Source organism: Ochotona curzoniae, unplaced genomic scaffold (genome assembly GCF_017591425.1).
Source record: "Ochotona curzoniae isolate NIBS_2020 unplaced genomic scaffold, NIBS_Ocur_1.0 scaffold_4505, whole genome shotgun sequence".
In the NCBI taxonomy this organism is placed as follows: domain Eukaryota; kingdom Metazoa; phylum Chordata; class Mammalia; order Lagomorpha; family Ochotonidae; genus Ochotona; species Ochotona curzoniae.
This window is the reverse complement of record NW_024467118.1, coordinates 15528941-15550163: the sequence shown is the minus strand read 5'-3', so window position 1 is coordinate 15550163 and position 21223 is coordinate 15528941. Positions and strand designations below refer to the sequence as shown.

At 47.0% G+C, this 21223-nt stretch overlaps 1 protein-coding gene across 3 annotated transcripts in view; it reads right to left on the bottom strand.

The window, feature by feature from the left end:
- Positions 1 to 19513, bottom strand: part of RBPJ (recombination signal binding protein for immunoglobulin kappa J region) — an 81538-nt gene extending 62025 nt beyond the window's left edge. Inside the window, exon 1 of one of the 3 annotated variants that reach the window (XM_040966227.1) lies at positions 18399 to 19513. In XM_040966227.1, the coding sequence (XP_040822161.1) occupies positions 18399 to 18457 (59 nt within the window). In that variant the 5' untranslated portion in view covers positions 18458 to 19513. Of the gene's footprint in view, positions 1 to 18165; positions 18213 to 18398 lie in introns of those variants that run through there. The other 2 variants (XM_040966230.1, XM_040966228.1) reach the window with 2 other exon arrangements.
- Positions 19514 to 21223: the final 1710 nt, after the last annotated feature.

Sequence of the window (21223 nt, the reverse complement as noted above, 5' to 3'; positions counted from 1 at the left end):
CCATCATGAAAACATCCAACCAAAACTATTTCAAATTCCTTCAAATTCGTAACAAGGGAAGAACAGCGGCAAAGATACCAGAATAGAATCAGTGTCTCAGTTTGTGTCATCGTAACTCAGCCCTTTCTTCACCACCCTCAAAAAGCATTCATTTGCAGGGACTCACAAATAACAAATACAGAATTCATTTCAACCATGCAACAATTTGTAAGCAGCCTTTCATTGCTTAGAAAGGCTCATCATTGTAGGCACTCCGTGGTTTCTGAGCCCCAGCCCCAGCTGCTATCTTGGTTAGAAATAAAAAAAAAAAAAATTTGACAACAAGACTTTCAAGTGATACTTTACAACAGTTTAACATAAAATTAAAAAAAAAAAAAAAAAAAAAAGCCCTCCAGGATCATAGCAGGAAAATGCTACCTATAGTTCCAGAAAGAGAATCCTGACACATTCTTAATAGTACCACCTTTCATTTACATGATGCTAGAATCATTTTCCAAGCTCCCTGGCACATCAACAACATCATTTATTTTTTAAAAAAAATTTAAACCAAGAGATCACCAAATTAGTTAGCAAGTGATGGGATATTTTGTGACCGCCAGCCTGTGCTCTTTCTGTAAGTCCTCCTTCCAAAGTCATAGCCAGAAACTCAGTATATGATCTAACATCAAAAAAACTGTCACACGGGATGGTGGCATCGCACGATAAGCTACCACTTGGAATGTCCACACCCCAGCTGGAGTGCCTGGTCCAAGTCTCTGCTGCACCATGCCTGCCATCCAGATTCCCACTCATGTGCCCTGGCATATAACAGCTGATGGTCCAAGCATTTAAGTTCCTGCCATCCATATGAGAACACAACTGCAACTCCTGGCTACTGGCTCCCTCCTGGCCTAGCACTGCCTGTTCTCAGAGGAACACCCTACTCTCTTTTTTTACCTTTTCCATCTTTCCAATAAATAAACAGGTAAACATTCCGAAAGCAGTTACATTGGGGTCAGTGCTGCAGCATAGTCAGCTGCTCTACTTCCCATCCAGCTCCCGGCTTACTACCTGGAAAACAGCAGTGAACAACCCAAGTCCTTGGGTCCCTGTACCCAAATAGAAGACACAGAAGCTCCAGGCTCCTGGCTTCAGATCAGCACAGCTCTGGCCACTGGCAATCATTCAGGGAGTGAAAAGATCTCTCTTCCTCTTTCTTCCCTTCTCTAATTGTCCTTCAAATTAAAAAAAAAAATCTTAAAAAACAAAAGATAAAAACAATCTCACATAAATCAATTCTCAGTTCAAGTTCACCCTCATGCCTCTTATCTATGTTCTGGCTGGCTGGTAACATAGCCAATCACGTCATTCGATAACCAAGAGTCAGCCATGTGCTGGTGTGCAGGGGGCCTAGAGTGCCCAGTAGCATTCACATATATTAAATCACACATTTACTGGAAGTTCATACTACAGAATGGCAAAGAAATTGGAATTCCAAGGCATGGGTTCGACTCGCCCACCCACTCATAGGTAACTTTGGTTGAGGTGCTGCAAAGCAGGACAATACCACCTTCTTCACCAGGCTACATCAGGCTGAGACAAAATGCCAACCTCTGGGCAAGTCAACAGCACATTCCGCTAACCGATTCTGTGTAACACACACTAGAAGAATCTGAATGCTTTCCAAGGAGCCCACTACAATTTTGTAACGTAAAATGCTAAGAGCAGCTTTCCATTTCAGTGATAAGAGAACATAAGCATTGTGAGTGGTGAAATGAACACTTCATTTTCTCATCCATTCAGCAAATCTTTCCTGAGAACCCTTTATATACCGAGTTCTGTGTTCTAGTGGTGAAGATCAAATTTCATAAACAATTAACATCCCATGTTAGGGGGTGATACATACGAATGGGAAAAATAAAACAGAAAAAGAACACAGAAAATGGGAAAAAACAGTCAGGTGGTCGGGGAAGGGTGACATCTGAAAAAGATGAGAAGGAGGAGGGGTTCTTGTTGCCATGTGGGAAAACAGCATTCCAGGTGAAAGGAACAGCATGTGCCACATGGAACAGAGAAGTAAGCACAAGAGTGGCAAGAAGTTCAGAGCGAAACGGCATCCACACAACACAGTTTCAAAGAAGGAAGTGAGTTTTTTTTTACTGCAGGGTCTTGACAGAGCAGTTTCCCAGTTCCCCAGGATCATCAGCAGCACCTGAGCAGTGAAGAGCAGGGGAAGCCCCCAGGGCAGCCCAGGCTGAGGGAGGCAATGAGAGAGGATGTGAATGCCACAGGAGTGAGGAACGAGCCACAGCTTGGGCTAAAGCAGGTGCAGAGACTGACGCCCTCATAACTGGAAAATAAAGCTGGAAAGGGGGTGGGGCTCAAGTGTTCCACCTCACGTGTGCTGAGTTTCCGATGCCTTTTAGTCATACCTAAGGCAGCTGCATACTGTGTGGGGTGCTTAGAAGAGAGGCCAGTTACAGACAAAACTTTGGAAGTTATCAGCATGTTAGTAGCAGTTAATGCCAAACCAAACAATCTCTGTTAGTGACAAAGTAATGTTTGAAACAAGGGGCTAAGACTGAGCATGCCTTAAGTTTAAAAGAGAAAGAAGTAAGAAGAAGCGGACAGAAGGTAAACCAAGAGTTCGGTAGTGTGGTATGCTAGAAGCCAAAGGAAGAAAATGTCTCCAGAGGAGGGAATGGTGTAAGGGCAGTGCTGTGGAGCCAGTAAGACAAGTGAGATAAGATCTGAAACTCGCCGAGTGCTGCCTTCAGCGGTGCGCGGGCGGAGGCCTTTAGGTGTGCTTCGTTGAGCCAATGGGGCCAAAGCCGGGCTAGTGCCGGTTTAGGGAGCATGGCGTGACAGTGACTGGACAGAAAGAACTTGTTAGGAGGTTTACTGTAAAAGGAAGTACAGAAATAGGGAACCAAAGAAGGCTGTGAGGTCCAAAGAAATAACAAATGTTGGCAGACTGCTAGGAACACTTCAGTAGAAGAGAGAATGGGCAGGCAGGCAGGCAGGTTAGCTAGCTCTCATCTGGAAGGGCCATGAAGGGAAGGGATGCAGCAGTGCTCCACAGGATTCCCTGAGGGGCGCTCTCCCGAGACCCGCTTACTCTGGCAGGCATCAGAACCCCGTGCAGAGCTCACTGCGGCACATAGCCGGAAACTCCCCAGCCCATTTTCGTAGTTGCTGATATAGAAGCTGGGGCAGTGCCCTCAAAGCTTCCAGGTGACTTAACTGCTAAAGCCCAAGAAAGTGTGAGTTATCTATCCGAGAAACCAAATGAAGCTAGAGCCTACATCATGTTATACCTACCAGAACAAAGAAAAATGCCTGACCATTAAATCTGTTTTTAAATTGTAAAAAACAAACAAAACACACACACACACACACACACACACACACACACACACACACACATAAAAAACACACTTTTAGAAACTCAGGGTGAGAAAAAGAAACAAAATTGGCTACATGAAAATTTTAAGCTCTTATATGAGATCAGGTAAAACTGAATGACAAGAATGGAGCAAGAAAATAATAGGTCTAAGTAATACATGGAAAATAACAAGTTCTTACACAAAACAGGAAAAGATTCCAATAGGAAACATTGGCGATAGAAATATATAATTCTCAGGAGAAATGCAAATGGCCATACCATCACATAATAGAGAAGTCTTTTTGTGACGGCAACATAAAAAACCTTCAGGTTGGAAACAGCCTCTAAGAATCATGAAGAGCAGGAACATGGGGTCAGTGTCGTGCCGCTAATGTGTTAAGCCTCCACCTCCAACAGCAGCATCCCATTAGGTTCCTGTCCCAGTTCTTCCTTCTCTGATGCACCTCTCTGTTAATGGCCTGGGAAAGCAGCAGATGGCCCAAGCGCTAGGATCCCTGCACACACGGGAGGCCCAGATGAAGAGCTTGACTCCCAGCATCTGTCTATGGAGGCCAGTGCAGAATGACCAGCAGGTGCAAGATATCTCTCGTTGTCTCTCCCTCTCTAACTGCTTTTCAAATACAACAAATCTTTGCAAAAAGAAAAATAAGAAAACAAGAAAGGATTAAAACAATGAAATGTTCAAATGGCAGAGATGGAAACTTCTTAAGAATGAAGGCAACAGAGCATACAGGAAAATGAAATGGGCTGATGACTGAAATGAGGTTTCAGGAACGGGGAAAGGAGGTTACGGAGTGCATTTGTCCCAGGGGTTAAATGATGGTGTCCCACACTCCAGGGCTGGATTCAACACCAGCCACACCTCAGACCCTCCAGGCAGCATTGCTCAAGTGCTGGGCTCCTGCCACTGAATCCCAGGCTCCTGGCTCCAGCTGTGGCCCCAGCCTGGCTGCTGCAGGCCTGAGGAGTGAGCCAGCACATGGGAGCTCAGTGTCTGTAACCCTCTCAACAAACCAGCTAAATTAATAAGTAGATGAACAAATAAGTACTTTAAAAAGCAAAACTGAGACCACGTTAAGCAGTCTCACCTTACCTGCGGGAGAAAGGAAAAGGACATTAAGCAATTCTTCAAGACAAGATCTGCCCTTGCAGCGCGCGCGCGCGCGCACACACACACACACACACACCCCCCTCAAGAATTCTTGAGGTATGCACTCTATTACGCAAATGGTGAGACTTAACTTACAACAATTAACTTGTCCAAGGCTATATAATGTATATAGAGAGCAATTAAAAGACCTGAAAGGGCCCAGCGGCGTGGCCTAGCGGCTAAAGTCCTCGCCTTGAACACGCCAGGATCCCATATGGGTGCTGGTTCTAATCCCCCAGCTCCACTTCCCATCCAGCTCCCTGCTTGTAGCCTGGGAAAGCAGTCAAGGACGGCCCAAAGCCTTGGGACCCTGCACCTGTGTGGGATACCTGGAAGAGGTTCCTGGATCCTGGCTTCGGATCGGCATAGCATTGGCCGTTGCGCTCACTTGGGGAGTGAATCATTGGACAGAAGATCTTCCTCTCTGCCTCTCCTTTTCTCTGTATATCTGACTGTCCAATAAATAAATAAATCTTTAAAAAAAAATAAAAATAAAAGACCTGAAAAATTGTCTGAAGGTAGGAAATAAATATTAGAAACAAACTGAAAATACAAAGCAGAACAGAATAAACTGATGACACAACATCCCAGGAGATCGGACAATGTATTTTAATGAAATATAAATTTCACTTAAAGATGAATTATGCTAAAAAAAACAAACAAAAAAAGATGAATTATGCTACTTCAGTAAATCATTTGAGTTCAAAGACTAGTCTAATCAAGTGTAACTGCATTTCTAGAAACCAGTTCTACTTTTAAAACACTCTTAATAGAGAACAAAACTATCTCCCTAAGCCTTCTTTCTGGGACTGTCTTGCCACCGTATGGTGAGCTTGAATGTATTCAAGGGAAACATAACAAAAGCACCAGAAGTGTGGAGTACTGATACCATGGCAAAGACATGTGAAAAAAAAATCCCTGACCTTCAGACTTCTTACCTATAAAATGGAGATACATACCATCTCCCTCACAATGGAGTGGAAGACTCAACAGAGATTCAATACAATGCATCCCCCCACCCCGTTTCCTAATGTTTGCTAAATTGTTGATATTCTTTTTCTTTTTTGGAAAAATCAGAATTACAAAGAGAAGGAGACAGAGATCAGGCTCTTCCATCTGCTGGCTCACTCCCCAAAGCAGCTGCAATGGCCAGAGTTGAATCAATACCAAACCAGGAGCCAGGAGCTTCTTCTGGTCTCCCTCGCTGGTGCAAGGCCCCAAGGCTTTGGCCAATACTCCATTTTTTTCCCAGGCCACAAGCAGGGAGATGGATGAGAAGTGAAGCAGGTGGGACAGGTAATGGGGCCCATATGGAATTCTGGTGCATGCAAGGCAAGAACTTAAGCCACTAGGTTACCATACCAGGCCCCAAATCATTGACATGCTTAACACAAAATAAAATATTAGTGCTGGTAAGAAGTAAACATTTAGTACAGTTAAGAAGCCACTTTGGAAGCATCCATCTTCCTACTCAAGTACACCGAGGAGCGTAGCACATGACAGCTGAGCTATGGATTCCTGCATTTGGCCTGACCTAGCACCAGCGGATATAGGCCTTGGGGAAATAAACCAGCAGGTGGAGGATGGATAGACTGATTTTTCTTTCCTCCCACATCTCCACCTATTTTTCAAATAAAAAAAACTTTTGAATGTATTTTTAAAAAACTTTTAATTGAGGAATATACTCCTAATTGTTAACAACAGCCTTGTACTGCAAGACTACAATGGATCACTTTCATATATTTAACGGACTTCTGATTTTCTTATAATAAACATTATTTTTCCAATCAAAGAATCAAGTTGAGTATAAACAAATGTGATATTAATAACACTAAAGAAAAATTTCCACATCAAGATAGTTACTTCCTCAAAATAACTAAGAAAAGCTAAAAATGAAATGTAAATTAACTTTACACCTAGGCTAGCATGTAAATTGATTTAAATTTGTGGGGACAAGTGTCATGATATAGCATGCTATGCTTTTGCCTGTGGCTCTGTCCTACCTGCTCCACTTCTGACCCAACTCCCTGCTTCTGGCCTTGGAAACAGCAGAGGATGGCTGACATCCCAGGACCCTACACCCACATGGGAGACCCAGAGGAAGCCCCCAGATCCTGGTTTTGGATCAGCCTACCTGCAGCCATTGCGGCCATTTGCAAACTGAATCAGTGAATGGAAAATCTCTCTCTCCTTCTCTCTTTAACTCTGCCTTTCAAACAAAAACAGAAAAAAATTAAAATCTTCGAAAAATAGTTTAAATGGTTTTCATTCAATGGGTATTTACCAATGACAAGTTTTAGCTAAGAAACTATCGGTACAGAAAATGACCTTTCGTTAGATCCTGTTTGCAAAATGTATGTATCACACTGAACAAAGCAGAAGGTCCCAGTACAGACTGGCTTACTTACCAGCAATTATGACATGACCTACAAAAGCTCAACACTCTGGGTTTGCTTTATTAAACATCACAATAGAAAGCAGCAAATCACACTAATTCAATGCCAGTCACTTAATCAAATGATATTACCATAAGCATACTACCACTACAGCCTTTAGAAAGCTGAAACAGATTTAATTACGTTCCTGACATGTAAATAAACAGGGGTGACAGATTTACTGAATTTCATGGTCAACCAAGTAATGCTTTGACAAATACACTTGAAAAATCACTGCATGGCCATTCTCAAATTCATAACCGGCCCATCTTGTAGCATAAAATCTCAAGTTTTGTCTTCCCCTGACAACCTTCTCATTCCTCCTTTCCTTCCGTCCTGTCCTCAGGGCACTCAGCAGTCTGAGTGCAGCTGGCGGAACAAAGTCCAGACAAGCAGCAGAAACGGAGCGACCTAGGGCAACTTCACCCAACAAGTCAGGTGGGAGGGAAGGTGTTTTGTGAGCATGATTACATTCCTAAAGAGATTTCTCCAAAGTAAAGATCAAGAACAGGAAAACAGCAAAGGAGGAAAGATCAGGCAGCCTCAGATCTGACCACTTAAGATGCAAAACTGTCAGCAATAATCCCACGCAGGCTTGAGTGCTGAAGGATTTGCAATCCTGCTCTAAATCCATACCTTCAGGAAAAGCTGGCTATATTTAAAGGGCCACGTAGCACCAAAAAGTGGTACAAGTGGCATAAGAGAAAACAGTGAGGAGATGAGCTCAACCTTCCCTCCCCCAACAAACCAGCTAAGCAGCTAAGTCTCACAGCAGGTGTCCCAGGCACTGGCCAACGGAGCTAACCTGCCTGCTTTCTTACATGAGTGTTTTCTTTAAACATGATTGTAAGGTCTTTCCCAGCTTTGAAAGATCCTGAATCCAACAGACCTTTAATAATACATGTGTCAGATACACAGAATGTAGGTACCATTGAATAGTGTCACTCCACAACACAGAGTAGGAAGGGCACGGTGAGGGGGTGGGGGGGGGCGCAACATAAGGAAGCAGAGAATCCGGGACAGCATCAGTACAGATCACATTTCATCATCATTCACCAAACCCTCTGTGAAACAAATTTTAAACGTGTTTCTTTCTTCAAAGGAATCAACAGTCTTAACAAAACACATCATCTAAAATGGAACCACCAGGCTTCACCTTGGACATATTTAAGACAGGGAATCTGACTCTTGCCATTTCTTTGTGCTTCCCTCCCTTCAGCTTCTTGCTACATCTGTGAATATCCTTGGGGGTGGGGGGGTGGATTTTCCATGAGGTTCTATCCAGGTAGGAAAACCAATCTGTGGAACACAGGCTCAACAACTTAAACCAAGTGCCACCTAGTGGCAAGTGTAACACAAGTGTATTATTAAATACATTCAAGTTCATTCAATTAACCAGCAAGATGATAAATGCTCCCGTCCTTATGCAGTTTACAGACAGAGCATACACAGTAACTGCACAACAATCTTAAACATTATATTTGGGCCATGCGCAATGGCTCAATTGGCTAATTCTCCATCTCTTAAGTACCGGCATCCATATGGGTGCCAGTTCACATCCTGGCTGCTACACTTCCCATTCAGTTCTGTGATTTTGGACCTGGGAAAGAAGAATGGCCCAGGGCCCTGCACCCACATGGGACACACTGAAGAGGCTCCCAGCTTCTAACCATTTCAGCTTAGGCTGTTGCAGCCATTTGAGGATTGAACCAGCCGTCTCCCCTCTCTGTAAAACTGCCTTTCCAATAAAGGTAAATACATTTTTAAAAAATGTTCAACATTACAGTAGAGGCATACAAAAACATGCATCCTACAATAAAACCCCAAAATAAACACAATGTCAAGTAGCTGCCCTTACACTTGTTCTCTTCACTCAAGCTTTTCCATTCCTAATAATTTCTTTCATCACTCACATTTCAACTGTTCATGGCTTATGTCCCCCACCCCCAGCAGCCATCTTGTCATTTAAGTTCTACACTTCAAGTGACAGCTCTTGTCCTGGCTGCTCTGTTTCCAATCCATGCTAACTGTGCCTGAAAAAGCAGTAGAAGCTAGCCCAATTGCTTGGGCCCCTGGCTTGCAGGGGAGGACCCAGAGGAATTCCTGGCACCTGACTTCAGTGGTCCAATCCTGGCTGTTGGCGCCATTTTGGGGAGTGTACCAGCAGATGGAAGATTTGCTGGAAAGGTCTCTTTCTCCATGTCTGTCTTTCTCCTGTTCTGCTTTCAAATAACTAAAGAAATCTTGGGGAAAAAAAGAATAAATAAAAGAAAAAGACATTTCAGGGTTTGGCATCACAGCGCAGTGGGATTTTGCTGTGGCACCAGCAACCCATATGCCTGTCAGTTCAAGTTCCAACTGTTCTGCTTTTAATCCAGCTCCCTGCTAGAGTGCCTGGCAAGGCAGTGGAAGAACAACCATCATTTCTCAGCCTTCTGGCTAAGATCAAGCACGGAGGATGAGTCAAGGGCTTGGGACCCTGCACCCAGATGTAGCCCAGGCTTTGTATCCAGCTCAGCTCCGACTGTTGCAGCCTCTTGGGGAGTGAAGTAGTGAGTGGAGTATCTCTGTCCCCTTTTTCCTCTCTGTACTACTTTCAAACAAAAACTAAATATTTTTTAAAAATACACTTCAGATCACCTGTTACTATCACAACCAAGTCAGGTATTTTGGTACCTTGTATTTCTCACATTAATACCACAAGATAATACTTCCTCTCATTTTTCACACAAACAGAAAGACTTATATTAAGTAACATGCTTACAGCTGCAGATCTACAGCCAGTATAAGAGCTCCAAAGCTCCTACCACCATCCCATCTGAACAGCTATTCTGCCTTGCCATTCCTTAGGCCTTGGACCAAGATCAAATTTTGATTATATACTTCTCTATGGCCTCCACCTACTAGCATATATATATTACTTACATCCAAACTCATCTCATCTAAATCAACACCCTACCCACCCCTATCTGTGTCTCTGCCTGACATTCATTTCTCTTATCATTCAAGGTCCTTCAAGAGGTCCCCAACCACCTTCCCACCGTGCTTCAAACTACCCTTCAACTTTCAACCTTTCCATGACTTTGCTTCCAACTGGAGATAATCAGACACACCACCAATCCATCTTAACAGCACTTATCAAAATCCCCCTGAAGCTGTAATTCTTTGTGTTCTTTCCAATAAATAATGAGCTTCACCAATCCATTTCTCAGCCACCTTTATAGTCAGAATGGAGTGGTTTCTTACATGTAAAAAAAATGCTCAAAACGTTTTTTTTTTTCAAAGTCGGATATACAGAGAGGAGGAAAGACAGAGACGATCTTCCGTCCGATGATTCACTGCCCAAGTGAGCGCAACAGCCGGTGCTGTGCCTATCCAGAGCCAGGAGCCAGAAGCCAGGAAGTTCCTCCAGGTCTCCCACATGGGTGCAGGGTCCCAAGGCTTTGGGTCATCCTCGACTGCTTTCCTAGGCCACAAGCAGGGAGCTGGACGGGAAGTGGAGTTGCCAGGATTAGAACCGGCGCCCCTACGGGATCCCGGCACATTCAGGGTGAGGACTTTAACCACTAGGCCACGCCGCTGGGCCCTCAAAACTGTTTCTTTACTAAACAGTTACAAAAACAACTGAAAAGGAGCTTCTAAGAATGGCCATACTTATTTTTCTCAGGCCTTGGACCTTCCGTGTCTGATTACTCGATGAATAGGTTTTGTACAGAGCTACTTAAATTTCTGCATAAAATGGCTTCTAACACTCAAACCAAACAACAAGACTTAAAGAAAAGGATGCTGACAAGACCTTAGTAGGCCTGCAGTTTCCCAAAAAAGGAGCAAATACCACTGCACTGTTCTAAGCATGCCAGCACGACTATTCTAAAATAGGTTGTTCATGTTAATTCTAAAAACCCACATAGCTGGGTGTACGTTTCATAAGGCAATAAATCTTGCACCAATTTTTTTAAAGATTTATTTTTATTGTAAAGTCAGATATACAAAGCGAAGAGACAGAGAGGAAGATCTTCCGTCCAGCAATTCACTTTCCAAGTGGCCACAACGGCCAGAGCTGCACTGATCCGAAGCCAGGAGCTTCTTGTGGGTCTCCCAAGAAGAAGGGTGCAGGGTCCCAAGGTTTTGGGTTATCCTTTACTTCTTTCCAAGGCCACAAGCAGGGAGCTGGATGGGAAGCATGGCTGCTGGGATTAGAACCGGTGCCCAGATGGGATCCTGGCGTGTGCAAGGTGAGGACTTTAGCTGCTAGGTTACCGTGCCAGGCCCAAACCTTGTACTTCTACAAAACAGTTTTACCACACTCATTAAAAATATCAGCGTTTTTTTACAGTGATAAACACTTTTCTGGTTATGTAAATTTTTATGACAAACTATTCTTATTCACTGACAATTCTGATTATCAATTAACACACATTAGCCCTAAGGAATACAGAAAGGAAACCATAGACGAGCCATTATACAGGCAAGGGCCAAGTGCCTTCCTAAGGTATTCCACACTGCAACCTTTCACTGCAAGGACGTGTAGGGAGCCCAAGCAGCAGCATTTTCTACTTTTTATAAATTTTAACTAATGTAGCCAGGAACCTCACCAATTTGACGCACACACCAAAAACCTGTCACGTTTACCTATACAAACTTTCATAAATATTGATACAGACAGAAGACCACTCACTCTTGCTTGCTCATCAACCCTTCAGTGAGTATGATTTGTTGGGGAAATACATCACCCTTTTCAGGACATCATTTCATTCCCTGAAGCCAAAGGAGACATAAGCAATAATACCATGATATTGTGCCAGGACTAAGAGACGTCCAAAACTGTGGGCAGCTTAAGTGTCTGAGGGATGGTAGCAGCTGGGCATCCAACATTCCTACATCCTTACAGCTGTCCTAGCAGAATAGTAGGAAGTAAGAGGCAGACATGGAAAAGTTGGGGGTCGGGGGGGGGCTCAATGACAACATCTGTGGTCAAGCAGCAATTTACCAAATATATCCACTCCAGCGCCTCCACACATATTTCAGAGATTGCAGTCCTTGGAATTAAATATGCTGGTGCCCTGCTAACACATGACCGGCCAACCACAGCTTGCAATAGGAAAAGCACATCTTGAGCCCTGCCCATCAAAAATCATCTGAAGATGGGGATTACAAAAATAATTAGAATACTGGGCCCAGCACAACAGCTCAATGGCTAAATCCTTGCCTTCCATGCACAGGGTTCCTGTCCCAATGGCTCCACTTCCCATCCAGCTCCCTGCTGTGATCTGGGAAAGTAGTAAAGGATGGCCCAAAACTTTTAAGTGGGACACCTGGGGAAAGCTAGCTCCTGGCTCCTGGTTAAGATTGGATCACCTTAAGTCATTGTAGCCATCTGGGGAGCGAATCAGTGAGTAGAAGATCTTTCCCTTGGTGTTTCCTCCTCCCTGTAAATCTACCTTTCTAATAAAAATAAATAAGTCTTTAAAAAAAGAAAGAAAATTATTAAAATAGAGTAGCTGTTGCAGGAATTTGGGGAGTGAAGCAGCTCTCTCTCTCTGTGTCACTCTGCTTTCCAAATAGGTAAGTCTCCTTTAGAAAAATGAAAGCAATGGCAAACAATTCAAAAGAGGCAAATGAAAATAACTAGAAGGGGGCCCGGCTCCCGGCATCCCTGCTTTCCATCCAGCTCCCTGCTTGGGGCCTGGGAAAGCAGTCAAGAATGGCCCAAAGTCTTGAGACCCTGCACCCATGTGGGAGACCCACAAGAAGCTCCTGGCTCCTGGCTTCGGATCAATGCAGCTCTGGCCATTGCAGTCACTTGGGGAGTAAATCGCTGGATGCAAGATCTTCCTCTCTGTCTCTCCTCTTCCTTCTATATGACTTTGCAATAAAAAAAAAAATAAAATAAATTAAAAAAAAAAAAAAACAGAAAATAGCCAGGAGGACCCAATACACCTCATGAACTTGTTTTTAAAATTTTATTTATGTGAAAGGCTCGGTGAGAGACAGAGTGAAAGGAAGCACTTCATCTTTCATTTGCCAGTTTGCTCCGCAAAAGGCCACAACAAATCCAAGCAGTCAAATCCAGGAACTCCACCTGGAGGTCCAACATGCGTGGGATGTGGGTGGCCTGGGGTGCAAGTGCTTGCACCATCTACTGCTGCCTTCCCAGGTGCATTAGCACGAAGTTAGATGGAGAACAGAGCATCAAGGTCTGGACCAGCATCACAGTACAGCGGGCCAAGTGGAGGAGTATCCCCAGCCCCACAGCTAGTTCTAAGTACTTGCTATATACCAGGTAAATGCTTTCATGCATCAATCACCTAATTAACTTGCACAACCACCACCTTAAGACTGCAGCAAATGAAGAGGCAAGGATAGACTGACTTAACATAATAAAGGTTTTAAGTACACAGAATTGCAGCCTAACTCGAATGAAATCCTCAACGTGAACTTGTAACTCCTGGGCGCTGCCTCTCTTATCCAAGGCTAGGGGGAGCCATTGAAAGGCTTTTAAACTCAACAATGGCCTCAGCAGATTTGCTCTTCAGGAACACTTCACCGCTCCATCCGAGCTGGATAAGCAAGCAGGTCTAGAAGCAGACTGCCAGTGGCTGCAGTGACCCAGGTGAGACAGGACAAGAGCAGGAACTGCAGCAGTGAGGCTGAGGAAGGCAGAGTCAAAGAATTTCTAAGAGGGGGAACTCCTAGTTCTTGGTGAATCAAAGTAAGAGTTTCAAGACAGGAATCCGGGACCCTGGCTTGGGAACCTTAGCCAGGTATCATTGCTTTGACAACCACAAAGCATCAGCCACAGATGGACCTTCGAAGGTCCAGAGTCAAGTCTCAAACTCCAGTCTAGCTGATACACAGTACTTCTGAGACAAAAATACAAAGCAGTTAAAAAAAAAAAGCATAAGGCTTATTTCAAATTAGCCATCACTATTAACACTGTTGGCTTACAGTTCAAAGAAAACATTTTGTGGTACCTTTAAAAATACACACTCCACCCTGTCACCTGTTTTGCTTGTCATTCTCCAAGATTATGAGGGAAATGCACTGGTTTATTAAGCAAACTAGAACATATTTGGATTTTCTCTCATTCCTTTATCATTACAGCAACTTGCCAAGAACTCAGTTCGCAATCATTTAACCTCCTACAAAGCATGACCTACCCCACACATAAGCTTATTTCAGCAATAGTTTCTACACCTTAACCACGCGGTTTGTCCAAGGATGCTCTCTGCAAATCTTAAAGTAAAGCGGTTCTGTGAAGATGTAGCAACTTATTACAATTCCCATTTTACTACAGAGTTAGGAAACTGGCCCAGGGGAAGTAAGTAAATTGGAAATAATCACAAAGCCAGAAGCCAAAAATAACAACTTGTAGCCAATCCATGAGAAAACACTGCCCCTAGTTGAAATAACACGAATTTTAGTATTAGGAGGAAGCAAAATGCAAGCTAACACATTTAAGTCAAGTCTTACAGCCTTATTTCTAAAAATGCCTCAATAACAAGACTAAAAAGATTTGTAAGAAATAAAACCACTTTTTCCTCATGCCTTTCCCATTCAAGATGCCTAATATTTAATGAGTTATATCTGGCAAGAGTGGCTTTTTCCCCTCAAACTGTTTTAATTTTTTAAAAGATTTATTTTTATTGGAAAGGAAGATTTACAGAGAGAAAGAGATTCAGAGATCTTCTGTCCACTGGTTCACTCCCCAGGTGGCCTCAATGGTTGGAGCTGAGCCCATCTAAAGCCAGAAACCATGAGCTTCTTCCAGGTCTCTGAAGCCTTTAGGCAACCCTCCATTGTTTCCCCAGGCCACAAGCAGGGGCCTGGATGGGAAGTGGAGCAGCCAGATAGGAAGTGGAGCTGCCTGCAGAAGTTCCTGGTGCTTGCAAGGCAAGTATTTAGCCACTGAGCCCTTGCACAAGGCCCCCTCAAACTATTTTATCTCATCCACTTAGAAGACACTGATATAAATCAGTTGGTAGAGGTTGATGGGTAACTTACCAACAAAACTAACCACTTAAAAACTATGCTATGAACATATATTAGATGGGGCCAGCACCATGCAACAGCATGTAAAGCTGCAGCTGCTCCACTTCACATCCAGTTCCCTACTAATGAATCTGGAAATGCAGTGATGAATGATCCAAGTGTTTGGGCCCCCACATCGGAGTTCCTCAGCACCACCCCCTCTCCTGCTCCAGCCTGGCCCAGCCCTGTGGGGAATGAATCGGTAGATGAAACATCACTCTCTCCCTTCACCCCATTAACTCCTTCAAATAAATATATCTCAAAAATATATATGAAGTTACAAATAAGACAGTCCTATTTTCTTATAAATGTATAGTCTGCCATAGAACCATCTACAATACATAGATAAATTGAAAGCTTTAACAGTACCAAGATGGGCAAAAGCCACTGCAGCAGTAACACCACCATCCCATGGAGGCACCAGTTCGAGGTTTGAGTCCTAGCTGTTCCATGTCCAATGATAGCCTGGGAAAGCAGCTGAGGCTGTCCCACAGGTATGGGCCCCTGCCACCCACCCAAGAAATGCAGAAGAACCTCCTGGCTCCGTTGCCCCCAGCTGTTGCAGTCATTGTAGGACTGAACCAGCAGACGGAAGAGTCTGTCCCTCCCTCTCTGTGTGACTCTAAATTTGAAATAACTAAAGAAATCCTTTAGAGAAAAGTCATTACAAAGAATGACAGCTTCCCAGTCACAACTCACCCTTATTTCCAAATATGTTGCTGATATATTGAAAGGTACTGTACCAAATACAGGTCTTACATGATTTAGGAAAACTCAAACTAGAAGTGCATACTAAATTAATTCTGTGCATTCGCCCTTATACCTTTCATTTTGCATAGCTTTTATAATTTATTTAATTAGAACAGTGTGCCAAGACAGTACCTTAGACAGCGCATATACTTTAAACTCTGGAACCAGGTTACAAATTTGTATGAAAAAACTTCATCAGGAAACCCATGATTTCCCACGAATTAAAATACGAACTACTTTTTTTTTTTTTACTTGAAAAGTAGCATTACAAAGAGACAATATCCACGTGCTGGATATTCCCCAAATGCTGCAAGGCCAAGGGCTGGGCCAGGCTGAAGACAGGAGTCCAGAGCATCCAAGGACTCGAACCCATCCTGTGCTGCTTTCCCAGGCATATTAGCAAGGAGCTGGATTGGAAGTGGAGCAGCCAGAGCTCAAGAGGGCACATGGGATGCTGGCACTGCAGGAGGCAGCTTCACCTACTATTCCAAGGAACCACTTCTAAATTAAGTCTTTACAAAAAAATTTTTCAATGAGCTAATTCCTTAGACTAAATTTTGTATATGTCCTACTAGGTGCACCTTACCTGGAACTTAACAGGGAAACTGTCAGTGTATCTTCTAAAAGTTGTGATTAACCAGCAAAAAGAATCCTTAACAGCATATTCAGCAGGGTAATCCGGATGGATTTAACTTCTTACTCAAGTACCAGAATAATCCAGGCCATAAAACACTACACCACACCCACATCCACATCACAGAACCCCAAGCTTTCAACATTACCATAACAATGAGAGCAGGCAACAACGTAATACTTCTTCAACGTTAGGAAATGGCTTTTAGATAACCCCACTAAAGGCTTGCTTCCGACTGTCTTAATTGCAATTGATTGATAGGCTCCACAAAGATCCTAGAAGCAGTAATCATCCACCAGAAACTGCAATTCAACCCGTCCTGAGACAGAAGCGCAGTCGCTCAACTCTAAGCCAAAACGCAAACACTGCATGGTCAGCTCTAACTGTGAAATGCAATGACTAAGAGAAACAAGTTTATATCAAAGTGTCAAGTTGGAGACTTCTCTTTTTCCTTATGCAGCCATAAGAAGTTCCTGGCAATCTTACCCAACTCTAGATCTCAATTCTAGAAAATGTTGGAATTCTCCACCAACATTCATTCAGAGAAGTTTCTTTCACATCCAATTCACCCAACTCCTACCCGGCACATCAAATGAATATCCACTGTGGATACCTGAAACTATTCACCAACACGAAGGCGAGGGGGGGGGGGTGGGCGTCTACTTCTAATTCTCCTACAGGACCCTTCAACCACCCACCACCCGCACGAAACCCAGACTCAAGGCTGGGGCAGTTGCCCTTGGCCTAGGCTGGCAGAATCAGCGGCGCAGGGGAAGAAGGGGGCGGGAGGGAACAGCCACCGGGAGACCTGATCTTCCAGGGCTACTGTTTCCAAACAAAACCACCATGGCCTCGGAGGCAAGAATCCGTGAAAATGCTGCGATCCCGAGAGAAAGAGGTGTGCATATGGGGGAGAGGGGAGTCATCCCAAGAGACGCGGGGTGCCCAGGAGCAACCTGAGCATCCCCAAGCATCTCGGACTCGCTAGACAACAAACCGTAGCGTCTGTGTGCACTCGGAAGCACCAGATGGAGTCCCCGGGGCTGAGACAGTTCAGTGCACAGACACCGGGGGCAGCGGATAAATCAACCGGTGATGGGAGCGGAAGGGGGTGATCGGAGGACCGGTCCCCGTGGTGGGGGGGGAAGACAAAGCCCCCCGGGGGTGATCAGGGACCAAACAGCGGGCTGAGAGGGCAGACAACGGAGTCAGACAATGGAAGGAAAATCAGACAGGAACCTGGTGCCCGGGCTGCGGCAGGTCACTGGGCTCCCGAGAGCACAGGGGCACACAACAAAAGGGGCACGGGAGGATGGACAGCCGAGGGCAGCAGACGGAGAAGGGACGCGGGGCGCCACGGGTCGGACAAAGCGCCCAAGGCGGCGAAACAAAGGGCCGGGGGTAGAGAGTCGCGGGGGGCAGCGGGGGTGGCGCCGGGGCACCCGCGGGGCCAGGAGGCGACGGCGGCCGCGGGGAACAAAGCTGCCCCGGGTCCCCGGAGCGGGAGGCCCCGCGCGCAGGGCCGCGCTCACGCCCGCAGCCGCCGGCCTCGCCGTGGCCGCCGCCACCCGCCCTCACGCGCCGGAGCCCGAGCCACGGCGGCCGCAGAGCGGGCAGGCGCGCAGCCACACGCCGCCGCGCCCGGCGCACGCGACGCCGCCTCCCGCGGGGGGCCCCGGGCACCCGGCGCGCCGCGGTCCCCGAGCCCGCCGCCCGCCGCGGGGCTGCCAGGCGCCCGCAACTTTCCCGGTTCCCGGCGCTCCGGTTCCCCGAGACTTACCCTGTCACAACAGGCGCCATCTTCCACAAACTCTCGCCAAAACTCCAACCCTCGCGAGATTCCCCCCGCCGCTTTGCCCGGTCCCTCTCCCCCGCCCCTTGCCTTTTTCCTCACTGCTCGATCCCACCCAGCCCCCGCGCGCCTTCTCCCCTCGCAGCCGCCGCGGAGGAGCAGACGCCTCGCGCCGCCCGCGGACTCGGCAAGCCTGCTCGCTGCCGTCCCTGGAAACCTACCCCAGCGATGGAGCATGCGCAGGCGGCTCCCCGGCGGGCGAGCCCTCCGTGTGGTCCATGGGGAGCGCTCCGCTTTTCCGGGTTTTGGGGCGCGCCCTGGAGACTGAGGAAAACCGGAGGGGATTCCTACGGGGACGGGGAATGGAGGGGTCAGGAGGCGGGGCCGAGGTGGCAAGGGAGGAGGGGTCCTGGGAAAAACGGGCCGCCTCCTCAAAGGGGTGTTTTCCAAGTGGCTTCCCGCGCTCACTGCGGCTTCCCAGCCCTTTTCATTCATTCAGACGTTCGTTGGACGCCTCCTTTATTGCTAACGTCGGCGCCAGGTGAGCGAGCTGCGGGCGAGTGACAGGCCAGCAGGAACTCCCTTCATTCATTCCGCTTGCCGGCCCCCCCTCCTCCCCGCGCGCGCCCCAGGCCAGAGGGGACGTGGACACGGGCGCCCTCGTGACTCGACCCTTCCCGAGCTCCACACACGAGAAAGTTGTGCGGGGAGCCCTGTGGCCTTGGCCGCTTCTGCCGGGTGCCAGACGAGGTCAGCCCGAGGCCTCTGGCAACCACAGCCCTCCTGTCCACCAGCTGTCTGTGCGCGCCCGGCCACAGGCGGGGCCCGACGCTGCTGCCCAGGGAGCGGGTCCTCCTGTGGGCCTGGCATAGCCGAGGACGCTGCCCGTGGCCCGAAACGTACTCCAGTTAGGGGGGCGCCTAAGCCCGGAAGCCCCAGCTAACGTGGTCCGGCTGAGCACTTACAGCGCGGTGCAAGGCCTGAACCCGCCTCCTCCTCTGTACCTGCAGCCCTCCCTGCGTTCACCTCCCCCCCCCCTTCTTTTCCCTGTCCTTTCCAGAGATTCCCAGGTCCAGCACTGCCTCCCGCAGGGAGCCCCAAAACCCGGAGAACTGGAATCAGCCGCCCGAAACCTGCTGTAGGCGCTGCAGGATTGGCGCGGCACACACACACACACACACACGCGCGCGCGCGCGCGCGCGCGCGGCACTGCGCATGTGCCCAATGCGGGCAGCCCAGTCTCACGCTACACCTCCTTCCCACCGCCTTCCACTACGCGGCTCAGACACAACACGGGCCGTGGGAAATTTCCTAAACCTCGCGAGAATGCACCTTCCCACCCCCACCCCCACCCCCAGTTGCCTAGGCTTTCTCTCCTACTCTCGCGGAGCTCAGGCCACACAGGTGTACACGGTCTAGTGCTGCACCAGGCGCTGTCAGCTCCCTCGTGCGCCCGTGTGCGCCCGGGCGGCCGGCCGCGGCTGTGGAGCAAACCCTGCGTCTGGCACACGCGCGCACACGCCCTTGATGAGCGGTGCAAGAAATGGGGCAGGGTGCGGTGTAGAAGAGGGGGGAGCCCGGAGGTTAGAAACTCCGCGAAGTGCGGAGAGGAAGAGGTCTGGGGAACCAGGAGCCCAGGCCAAGCCCCGGGGAGGTTTCCTGTCGCCTTCCACGAGGCTGGTACTTTCCTTAGATGTGTTAGACGCCGCGCCCCCGTCCTCTGGGAGCTGACAGACCCCAAAGTCGAGTTTGAGTCATGCTTCTGAGTCACACCTAGTCTGGCCACTACTTCAGTTGCTTTAAAGCAAATTAAGTTCCCTTACTGCCCTCCAGCAATTTGTTTTCTTTCTAATCTCCACCCTCGCCTTGTGCAAAAAAGAGAAGCTGCTTCCCACGCTCTCACACTGCAGCTTCATGCAAAGGAAGCGATTTGTACCTTTCTTCCATTGCTTTTCAAAGAATCCCTGTATATCTCTATATGTCCCTTTGCTTCCCTGGAATACAGACAAAATGGTTTTGCTGCCCTTCACCTTCCCACATTTGTTTTGCAACACTCATCCCGTTTTAGGTATCGTTTTGTCAGCTCTACTGTTCTGAGTGCCTCCCTTCTTTCTGGATTATTCAGTTGTCTTTTGAGTTCCTGATTTCCTCAGCCACATTCCGTACTGGGCCTGGGGTGGTTTATAGCCAGCCTAGGCTGGTTGACAGCACACACTTGCAGTGTGGAGCTGAATGGGAGTGACATTTGGAGAACTAATGAATGAATCCCTGCTTTCTAGTTCATTCTGCTGCTCATGGAGTGGATAGGAATTCAATTTTCTGACTTGATGAAGTTTGGAGGGATGTAGGTGTGCGTATGTGTTGGCCTGTTGCTTTGGTTATGTTTTATACAGGGGGAAAATGGTCTACTATAGTACCGTAGTGCAAGTCTGACTTAAAATGAGAAAACTCAGAACAAAGTCCTTGGGCCTGTACTCTTTGGAGCCTTAATCCCAACGTGTTTTGATCTGGGCTAGCCGGGTCCACTGCTGTAATTGGACTCCTGCCGTCTGAGAATCTCAACAACCGTGGAGGACTATGGCAACTACCAATGTAACTTCCCATTTTAACCTGAAAACACACTCCACCCTCAGCCTTCCTCCCACTTACGTAAGGCCAGAACCTTGGAATTATTCTTGCCTTCTCCTCTCATACTCAAAAACCAGTAAGACAGAAAATTAAGCTAATCCCATTTCAGTTACTGTAGCAAAATGCCAGAGGCTAAGTAATGTATCAAGGACCCTTGGGAAGGTTCTCATGGCAGATGGTATCACAGTGGTGAGAGCACCCAGAAAGGGCATGTGGGAGAGAAAGGAAGCTAGAGTGTGGCAAGGAGCCCGCCGTGCTCTTTTGTAAGACACCATTGACAAGATGACCATTATCAGTTCCTATTGAAAGCATCTCGCAACCTCCAAGTTCTTCCCAGCCGGGGTCTGCCTCCTGTCACGTGGCTGCCCTGAAACCAAGTTGGTAGCACACGAAGCTTTGGGAGATAGTTAACCATACC